The following is an 11,148-nucleotide window of genomic DNA, read 5'->3' on the forward strand; positions in this document are numbered from 1 at the left end:
CTCCTGGCCCAGCACAGCGGCCCTCTGCTCCCTGGGGCCCCAAGGACACCAAGTCGGGGGCACTAAGTCGCGTCAGGACCAGGGAGGGGCTGAAAGCTGACCCCGGGGCGGGGACCGCCCGGGGGTGCCACTCTTCCGACGCTGTCGGGGGAAGGGAGGGGGCTCGCCACACACACTCACCCGGGAGTGCCCCCGCCTCGACGGCATTTAAAGGGCGGAGGGCGGGGCCCCGCGGGCCGCACCGGGGAGCGGCGGGCAGCCAAGCTGGATGGGGCGCCCATGAGCTTCGGCGCCGAGCTTCCCGGCCAGGCCCGGGAACGGCCGGACATGGCCTCGTACCGCGACGGCTCGGGTGCGTGTCCCGTCCCGCACGGCCAGGCCGGGGCCACCGCGCACCCCGTGGCCTACGCGCGCGCGGATCTGGGCGCGGGGGCGGGGGCCCAGTGCCCGTGGCTGAACGCACCGGCTCTCAGCCCCGCGCCCTACACCGCCGGCCCCCGGCCCGCGCCCCCCTACGCGGCCCCCGGCCCGCTCCTCGGCGCCCCGGGCGGCCTGGCGGGCGCAGACCTCGCGTGGCTGAGCCTCTCGGGCCAGCAGGAGCTGCTGAGGCTGGTGCGGCCGCCCTACTCGTACTCGGCGCTCATCGCCATGGCCATCCAGAGCGCGCCGCTGCGGAAGCTGACGCTCAGCCAGATCTACCAGTACGTGGCCGGCAACTTCCCCTTCTACAAGCGCAGCAAGGCAGGCTGGCAGAACTCCATCCGCCACAACCTGTCGCTCAACGACTGCTTCAAGAAGGTGCCCCGCGAGGAGGACGACCCAGGTAAAAAAAAAAAAAAAAAAAAAAAAAAAAAAAGGCGCGCCCCATCGTCCTGTCCAGGACTCCGCGGATGCCGGCCCCCCGGCCGCTGGCACTTAGGACCAGCGTGGCTGGGGGCAACCCAGTCCCTCCCGCACCGCACAGCTAGGGGAACTGAGGCAGGAGGAAGGGGAGGAGGGCAGCCTCCTAGACGACCCCGGAACCCGCAGACCCTGGCTTCGGGTCTACTGCTCTGTGCGTCTTGAAAGCTCTGTGCGCTCCAGCGAAGGAAGAACCGGGAAAGCCGGTCAGCTGGGCCAGCCTTGGAGTTAGTCCTCTGGGCTCCAGTGTCCTTTGCTGTGAGATGGGGAAGACCGTGCGTACCCCAAGAACTGGAAAGACAAATGGCATGCCAATCCGGGAAGCGCTGGACACGACATCGGGGCCGGGCTCCACTGGAGGAGCGACAGCCCCCGTCCAGGTGGCTCTGCTCCCCATGTCTTCTCCCTGGCCTTGAACTTAAAGGGGCTCCGTATTTCTTGGTTGTCGCCCTTCCCAGGCCTTTCTGGGATGTCCACGTTCTTCCCAGTCCGACTGTGGAGGCCGTCGTGGGGGGGGGGGGGTGGGAATGATGGAGGGACCGGTGGGGGTGATCTTTTTGAAGCTGACCTCCATTCCTCAAGCGCACACCATGGTCCCCCAAACCCCGTATTTTCCGAGCTGAGCCCTCTCTTCTTGCGCAGGTAAAGGCAATTACTGGACCCTGGACCCAAACTGCGAGAAGATGTTCGACAACGGCAACTTCCGACGGAAGAGGAAGAGGAGAGGAGAGGTGAGCGCCGCCGCAGCCTCGCGAGCCGGGAGCCCCGGAGGAGCCAGGGCGCCGGAGCTGGAGGCCCTGGGCGCCGCCTCCCCGGACCTGCAGGCCCCGCCGTCCCCGCCCGCGCCCGAGGCGGCCACCTGCCTGTCCGGTTTCGCCTCGGCCATGGGCGCCCTGGCTGGCGGCCTCGGTACCTTCCCCGCGGGCCTGGCGGGGGACTTCTCAGTCGGGAGACCGACGACGGTCGCCGCCCACGGGCCCCGGGCCCCAGGCCCCGCACCCGGCTTCGGTGCCGGACGTCAGACCCCCGCCTTCCGCGTGGACCCCTTCGTCTACCGTCGGGAGGGGACCGAAGTGTAGGGGGGCCGGAACGTCCCCAGTGCTGTGCGGACGTGCGGAGCTCAAGCCCGCTTCCCGCCTGCTTGGCGCCGCAGAGTCAGCGCCCCAGAGCGAGCGCAGAGCCCCCGGAGCCGCCGAGAACAGACCGAGGCGAGCGCGCGTCATCCCCTACCCCGCCCCGGTGGCCCCGCTGTCCTGACTCACCCTCACCCGGCGACCGTTCAGATGGGGCAAATGGGCCGCTCCCTGCTCCCCCTGTTCTTCCAGCTGCTCTGGACCTCGAACCTGTGCTCTCTGGCATCTGCCTTAAAGGGGCGACAGGCTGGCGCTCGGCTCCAGCTTTTAGGAGGGGAGCCTGGCCCGCTCCAAAAAGCCTTCTAGGTGCTTGCGGGAGGGTGGCCCGCGTTCTACCCGCGGCCCATTTCCTCCTCTTCCGGCCCAGCCTGGTCCACCTGGTGGCGCAGGGCCTTCCTTCCTTTTAGGGAAGCGGGCAGGGGGGTTGTGGCGGCGCCGTGGGGCCAGGTAGCTTGTCTTCACCGTCACCAGCACTGTGGCAGCGAGGGGAAGGGAATCCAGACTGGGACGCGGGTAGGAGGGACTTTCTAGTGGCTGCAGCTGTGGGTGATGGCAGGGGAGAGAGCTGCAGGCGGCCAGGGGACTCCAGCGCCTTTCCCCGATGGTGCCTGGCCGTCATCGACCCTGTCCTGGGACCGGGAGCCTCAGGGGACCGCAGGAGCAGTGCCTAGCACCCCAGAGTCACAGGATGGGCTCCAGTTTACTCCCCCACCCCACTCCCACCGGCTCACTCTTGCTCCTTATCTCCCAGTTTGGGCCCAAGCTGCCCCCTGCATGCAGAGGGAAGGGACAGCCTCCCATGTATAAGTGAGCCCACTCTCCCACTTGCTATTTACCCAAAGGGTTCTCTTGGGAGCCTACAGCCATTGAGAGGAGAACTTTTGGCCTCGTACCACACTTGGCCTGGGGCGCCAATCATTCCGGCACCTCCAGGCACCGTGGGTGCTTGGCAGGTGCACCCCCTTTCCCTGAGCCCAGGTGGTTGGAGGAAAACAGGGAGAGAGGAGTTACCTTGGGAGGAGGGTAGCAGATTAGTGAGCCAGACAACCCCCCCCTCCTGGCTGGCAGACTGAATTCAGAATCCAGCTGGCCCCTGGATGCTGCAGAGAGGCCAGAGATTGGGGACATGGATACAACAAACCAAGAGTTGGGGTGAATTTGGACCCTGGGTCACGTCTCCCTGAGCCTTCCTGGTGGCAGACACAGACTTGCTAAGGTCTCAGCATCGCAGGACATCTCGCCGCGGGCTGTAAGAAGGTAAGCAGCACCGACGCCAGATCTCTTTTGGAGAAACACTCCCCAAATGTAATAGACTTAAGACCAGAAAAGAGAAAGAAAATCCTTACCTTATAAATTGGAGAATTTTATCTCAAGCCTATTTTAATAAACTAAGATGCTAAAAACAAACACCAGTATATGTAACTTGAATGTTGTATATGCTGTTTTTTACATTAGAAGAGTTCTACTACTGTTCCCAGCTAACCCCACCAGAGACTCCCGAGTTTGCAGGAAACTTAGAAAGAATTAACAAAAAAAGTTTGACCGGGTGCCGGGGTGGTTCAGGTGGTTGAGCATCTGACTTCGACTCAGGTCATGATCTCGCGGTTCGTGAGTTCGAGCCCCGCATCGGGCTCTGCGCTGACAGCTCGGAACCTGGAGCCTGCTTCGGATTCTGTGTCTCCCTCTCCCTCTGCCCCTCCCTCGCTTGTACTCTGTCTGTCTGTCTGTCTCTCTCAAAAATAAATAAACATTAAAAAGAAAAACAATTAAAAAGTGTGGATTTCAAGATACGGGTTTACATTTCACATATTGATTAAATATGGAGTATGTTCATATGTGATGGGTTTGCACGTTAGCAGCGCTGCCCTGGGGAATAAATGTTCCACTTTCAATCTTTAATTTCCTAAGTGTACCCACTGCAGTCAAGTGGCATTTTTCATTCAGGGAAATAACATGACAGTAATTATTAGAACTCTTCAGTGAAGCAGGAAACGGAAGTTGATCGCCATTTTTGCTGCTAGAAAAACGGAGTCAGTGGGCCAACTGGTCTCTAGAAGCTCATCTAATGAGAGCTAAAAAGGACTCTTGACAGGCATGCCACCTTCCTACGGCCCACATGCAGAAATGCCCCTTCATCTGCACACATCTGCGCACACACCCCCACCACACTGTCACGCTTTGGCTACAGTTCTCCAGCAAAAAGCCATAGAAGACAGTGCCTGGCCTTGGTACACAAAGGCCTAGTATTTTCGACTGATACTGTGAGAATATCAAGTCTGCATCCAGGGTTTGAGTTCAGACGGAGATGAACACGTGCAAACGTCACAGAATGCAACAGGGGCCAAGTTCCACATCCTAATAAAGTGCAATTATTTCAATAAACCTTTTTGGGTGCCAAATATGTACCAGGCTTTGCATTAGTCCCTTCAGTGAATAGCCCGGGCCCTGTGCTGCCCTCACAGAATCTCCTTCTAGAAGGCGAGACAGAGGCAAAGGAGCAATTACAGCCTGGGTCTTGGTTATTTGGCCTCAAGACGATGACTTTATCATCAAGTCAATCAGCCGTCTCATTTGTGAACACACAATCTGAGTTAAATACACCTCACCGTGTTTTCCACACTCTTAACTCGGGGTGTGTTTGCCTGATTTCTGTTGCATGACTTGATGGTGATAGAGGCCAGGAGTTGAGCCCTGTCCCAGGCTGGAACCAGTCCCGTTGGCTCCCTTCTCTGCAGCATCTTTTAGGAACCTCATCATAAAACCCGTGCTCTTACTAGAAGATCTATCGTCTGCTAGTGACAGAAGGCAGCAGCTGTGGTGACCAGAGCTGGCCCTTCCTCAGGGCTCCTGGGTACGAGTTCCTTTCATGCATCCCTGCATCCATCAGTTGAAATTCGGGGAACGCTTTCTCTTTTAATCTAATATACAATTTTCTAAACAACATTATTCAAGGCAAATGGCCTGGCACCTACCATGGGCTGACTTATTTCTCTGATCAGCTATCATCAGTAGCTGAACACAAAGAATGTGAAATATTTTTAGTTTCACTCAGCTCACAGAGGGTAAATGAATAGTATATTAAATTGGATTTTCATTTAAAGAAATCAGATTTGTATCCCTGCCTTAATATAGAGCATATTGAACTGCTGAGTCATTGAGGCTTTCTGTAACCCGCAAGAACCACCCATCCGTCCATCAGACATCGATTGGACGTCAAGGGGACAATCAGTCTGTTAGCTGCTAAACGGACATGATCTCATGAAGCCTTTACAGCCACCCAGTGAGGCAAATGTGATTATCCCCATTTTCCTGATATGGAAATTGGGGCTCTGACCTATTAAGTGACTTATTTCCCAGAAGCTACAGATCACACTGAGGGGTGTCAGCAGGAAGCTACCGCCCCTCCTCCCCTGACTTCTCTGCCTCCTCATTTCATCATTCAGGCTCCAGAGAGATCTCACTTTTCAGGAATCTTTCCCTGGCGTCTCTTCCAGCCCTGCTCTGCTCCTACAGCCTGTGGAGAGGTTACTCCACACACCCGCAGATTGTGGCCTATGTGGGGAGCAGCCTGGCCGCTTTATTTCGCAGTAATATCCCCAGCATATGCACCCAAATGGTAGCATTTGAATGAACGAATGAATGAGTGACTATGTGAGTGTAGGTGTCCCCGAAGCTTTCCATGCATTCTCCATCCCATCATAGACTCCTCCCAACCCCCATCCCCTATGATGAGCCTGATTCCTCCCTACACAGGGTCAGGCCTTCTTCTGGACCCTCCAGATACAAAGATGACTGAGACAGTGCCCTGGGGACACCTGCCATCATGCAGAGTGAGCTGTGCTGCAGGGCTTTGTGTGGAGAAGGCGTGGAGGTGGGGGCGGGGGGGGGGCGGGTAGGAGAGTTCAGAGATTGTATCTCTGGTTAGTTAGTTTGGTGAGTCTGCATGAGCTTCCCTCTTGAATCATGACACAGATGACGTTCCAGAGAATACAGCTGACACTTGGTGGCCACACCTTGATCAGAGGTTAACCACCCAGTCCTTTATGGGAGGGCCGCTTCCATATTGGCCAGTGATGCCCAGGCATTTTCCAGGCCGCTCTTCCCTTTCACCTCTGCTCCCCCCAGAGCTAAGTCTCCTTGTCCAGCTGAGCAAGGCTCAGCTCCCAAGGTGGAAGGGAGAATTGGAGGGCGGGAATCGCGTGATGCTTCTGGGTTCCTTCCACAGGGTCTGGGCTTAACAAGACTGAAAGATGGGGAGAGGTAAAGAATGTGTGTGCAACAGATAATTTTCACTACCTACTTCTAGAAGTGTGCAGAGGTCTGCCTGCCTCCTGGCCCTTAATCGGTTCCAGCAATCCATCACTGTGGCCGGCCCGCACGTGTGCACGCACCAGCAGTTTGGCTCTGCCTGGGGCGAACATTAACTTCTGCACCTGACCCAAGCAACCTGGTCCCTTTGACTGGACCTCACCTTGCCGGGTCCACTTTACTCCGGGAAGCCTGAGGGCAGGTCGGCGTAGGGGGAGATGAACTTCGAGAGTAGAATTAATACTTTAATGGAAGGTTTCTGTTTCAGGGTTCTTGAGAAGTATGGTGTTTAATTCTTTATGCTGTATTTTTTTGTTTGTTTGTTTCGTTTTTGTCTTTGTCATCCTGAGTGGAAGAGGACAGTTCCGTTGCTTTATTACATTGCCTTTTTTTTGATTTTTTTAAATTGTTAAATTCCTGCTAAAAAGAATAAATCCCATCATATATTTTAACTGGAGAATATTAAAAACCATCAGTCGCATTAAATAGCACAGCATAAGAAAGAAGTTATTTTAAAAAAAGGAAGGGAGGAAAAGCTTTTAAGTGATCATTTGTTATAAAATTCCTTTTTGGGCATATAACGGACATATAACTGTATCCGTTTCAGGTGTACAACATAATGATCCCCTATTTGGGTGTATTTTGAAGTGATCACGTTAAGTCTGGTTACCATCCATCACTTCACATAATTAACAAACGTTTTTCTCTTGTGATGAGAACTTTTAAGATCTCCCCTCTCAGCAACTTTCAAATAGACAATACAGTATTATTAACTATAGCCCCCATGCTGTATGTTACATCCCCATAACTTATTTTATCTCTGGAAGTTTGCACCTTTTAACCTTCTTTATGCGATTCTTAAGAGATTTATTGCTCCTAACCTTTTATTTATTTAATTTTTTTCGGTCATTTACTATTGCTTTAATTTTTTTCTGCAGTGCCCAGTTGGTATCTGTAACGAATGGAAGATACGCAAGAAACACAAGAAGTCCACATCGATAACCCTTCTTTATTAACCAGATTTCTTTTTCATCAGTGCCAGGAATATTTTTTCATTTCCAAGGTTTCAGAGCATAAGTCTGTTGGTACACATCGCACTATTTATGCGTTTATTGCAGGCACAAAATTAAAATGAGATTTATAACAGGAAAAAGTCATACATTTTCAGGTAACTAAGTAAGATGGATGTTACCACATTCCTCTGACCTCTCAGGAGGGACCCCACTCTTGGGCTCAGGTTTCACACGGACTCATTCATACAGCAACCTCAAAGCGCCCTTGATGGCCTAATGGGGCGTCCTGAGTCCAAAGGACTGTCCGCGTACGCGAGCGTGAGTGACGAGCATTCGCTGGGACGGCACACTCAGTTCACCACCTGCTGGACCAGCCTTTCACCAAAAACCAGACAGTCCTGTGGCCATTGGGAAATAGAGACGTTAGGTTTAGAGGTGACCAAATCAAATGCTTCGTAAATGCTTCCACACAACAGACTGAGTGAAATCTCCATGGGAGGGCAAAAGTGTAGTGCCGGGCTCTGGAATTCAAGAACACAGAGCCCTGCAGTCGGAACGAACCAACTTAGATGCAATGATGGGGGCTCGGGTGAAGTTCATGGTGGTGCTGCCAAGAGCTCCATCAGTAGGAGCATCATGGACATGTGTCTCCTGAAGGCTCATATGCAGGGGAAGTATTGTTAACTCAGCTCTACAAACGAAAAATCTAAGGCTGGGAGAGGCTCAGGGTCTTGCCCACAGCGGGTGGGGCGGGAGGCCGAGGTTGAAAGCCACACATGTCTGACTCCACAGTCCGTGGTCTTCCCATCATCTGCACTTACCTTTCCTGTAACAGACAGAGGTGGCTGAGAATTTCAGTGTCTGTGGTCCTTAAGCTCGGCTCCTGAGAACTGAATCCCTTGTGTCCCATTCCCGTGAAAGATCAGGCACAGGACAGAAACGTGACCAACCTTCGGACTTCATTGTGAGAGACACGAGCCAGTAGGCATGCTCTTTGAAAAAAAAATTAAAATATGACCACGTGTCTTTACTATAAAATGTAATATAGTAGGTATGATTTTTAAAATTAAGGGAAATCACTAAATGAATAGAGATATGATCTATAGCTTCCAAATAGGACGGAAGGAACAAAAACATTACAGACGGCAGGAAGTTCCAAGTTATTTATCATATCTGGCCCACCACCTGCTTTTGTGCAGCCCATGGGCTAAGAGTGGTTTTTTCCCCATTGGTTAAAAAAGAACACACACACAAACCAATGTGACACGACACATGAGAATTACATGAAATTAACATTTCAGTCCCCCTAACTACAGATTTATTGAGCACAGCACGCCTATTTGTTCACATGCTGTCCATGTGGCTTTGGCAGTGGAGCACGGAGCATCGCAGACCACAGCTGCATTGGACACGAACACGGCTACCGTGACCTCATGCTGCAAAGCCCAGGGACAGCCCCAGCGAAGCCTCTTGACCACCGCCTGTGTTGACATGCCAAGACTTTTTTTTTTTTTTTTTCCCATTGCCAGTGCAAGCCCATCATATGAAAACAAGAAAAGAAGACAAGAGTGGACTTCAAATGCTGAAATTTTAAGGCACGGGAGCTGGATTATTCCGCTACTGAGTTGCACGGCGAGGCACCTGTGGGCATTGTGCACTAACGCCATACATGTGCTGAGGACACACTCTACACCAGAATCGCTACGCACAGCACTTCCTCGTGCAGGACGGCTTTGCTCAGAAGAACTGGAAAATTCACAACAGGCCCTATCAGCACAGCCAAATTGCTTCACAAAAATAAAAGAAGATGAAAACAAGGCTGCCATCATGCACGGTAAATTTCCGAGTGTCTCATTTGTCACACGGGCAAGGAAAGCCATTAAGTCACGATACATTCATTAAAGGGGATCTGGTGCAACGGTTGAAAAATGCGCCCACAAATTATGTCCAGAAAAAAAACCTAAACTTGTTTAAGACGATTAGCTTTTGCCATCAATTGTGTTCTATTATAATTATTATTATAATTTGAATGTCATCAAAAACTTTGTGGAAATTTGTTTTCTTTCTTGTTATAGAAGTATCAAAAAATACCCTCAGTTTTGCCCCTTGGCCTGCAAAGCCTAAAATGTTTATCGCCTGTCGTTTACAGAGAGCAGGTTGTTCACACTTGATTTATCAGATAATAGGAAAGGAGACTGGGAAAGAATCATTAAGAGCAAACACAAAGTCAGATATAGACATAAGCCCAAATATGTGATCAATTATAATAAATGTAAAGGCGAAACTGTTCCAATAAGGACAGAGGACTGGATTTATTTTTACTGCTGTTGCTAAGAAGTGTACATAGAAAAACCCTTACGGAAAATTAAAAGTGAAGAAAGTAAAAGACGTAATGGCCATATTTTAACCAAAAGAAAGCTGGAATGGTAATATTAATACAAAATAGAATTTAGGTGAAAATATATTGATATGGGTAAAAAAGAAATCTACATAGTAACAAGTCCACGTCAAGAATTTATAAAGGGGCGCCTGGATGGCTCAGTTGGTTAAGCGTCCTACTCTTGATTTTGGCTCTCATGGTTCGTGAGCTTGGGCCCCAAGTGTGCCCTAACGGTGCAGAGCCTGCTTGGGATTCTCTCTCTCCCTCTCTCTCTGCCCCTCCCCTGCTCATGCTTTCTCTCTCTCTCTTTCAAAAACAAATAAACTTAAAAAAAGAATTTATAAAGAATATAAGTCAATGACAGTATTTTCTCATAATTCATTAAGAAAAACTGACAGGAAAAGACACATTTGACAATTCCACAGAGTAAGTGATCTGACCCACTTCTACCTAGCTCAAGCAGACACACACACACAGGTTCGTACCATTGTGGACTTGAACATCAAAATTACCCAACCTGATATAACATAGATAATAGAACCATATGCTAAAAATGAAGGTAGGCATCTAACGCACGTGTTAGTTTATCAATTAACCACAGGCTCGATCTCAGAGGGCAATTTCCACAATGATAGAAGGACTTTGTCACATAGACCATGTTCTCTGACCCTGACGCAACTAAATTAGAAACCAGCAATAAGAGATCGTTAAAAAACTGTCTGGATATCAAAATAAATTCTTAAAATTCTTAAAAATTTCATGTGTTTAAAAAAGAAATTGGGGGACCTGGGTAGCTCAGTGGGTTGAGCTCCTGACTCCTGATTTTGGCTCAAGTCATGATCCCAGGCTTGTGGGATCAAACCTTGTGTCAGTCTTTGAACTGAGCATGGAGCCTGCTTAAGATATTCTCTCTCTCTCTGTCCCTCTCTCTCTCTCTCCCTCTCTCTCTCTCTCTCTTTCTTCCTCCCTCTGCCCCTTTCCCCTGATTTTTCTCTTTCTCCGTCTCTCAAATAAACAAATAAATAAATAAATAATTTTTATAAAGGAAATTGAAGTGAACAATCCTGAAAATGCTTGAGAGACAGTCGTTAAGATAAATGTTTGGCATTATCTATTTTTGATGAATTTATTTAGAAAAACAGGGAATATAAAAATAGTTGAGTTATGTGTTCAAAAAGAGGCACTAGAAAAGAGAAAATACATTAAAGAAACAAGAAGGAAGGAATCATAACAGTAAGACTAATGAAAAGGAGAGAACAAGAGAGGTAGTCAACAAAACCAGGCCTCAGTTCTTTAAAAAAAATCATATGGATAAAGCGGGAAAAATGTTCACAAGGCGTATCAGCCAGAAAAGAAAAAGGAGGTGTCTCACCAAGCCATCCTAGGAAGCATGGGCACTGCCCGTCCGTTTCTC

The 11,148-nt window shown here is 50.4% G+C and overlaps 1 protein-coding gene across 1 annotated transcript; it reads left to right on the plus strand.

Annotated features, from left to right (window-relative positions):
* Positions 1–279: 279 nt before the first annotated feature.
* Positions 280–3,078, plus strand: FOXI2 (forkhead box I2). The gene is made up of 2 exons (XM_058696070.1): positions 280–823; positions 1,543–3,078. Exons 1-2 carry the CDS (start codon positions 280–282, stop codon positions 1,977–1,979), a joined length of 981 nt encoding a protein of 326 aa, XP_058552053.1. The 3' UTR covers positions 1,980–3,078.
* Positions 3,079–11,148: the final 8,070 nt, after the last annotated feature.

This window comes from Neofelis nebulosa, chromosome 13 (genome assembly GCF_028018385.1).
Source record: "Neofelis nebulosa isolate mNeoNeb1 chromosome 13, mNeoNeb1.pri, whole genome shotgun sequence".
In the NCBI taxonomy this organism is placed as follows: Eukaryota; Metazoa; Chordata; class Mammalia; order Carnivora; family Felidae; genus Neofelis; species Neofelis nebulosa.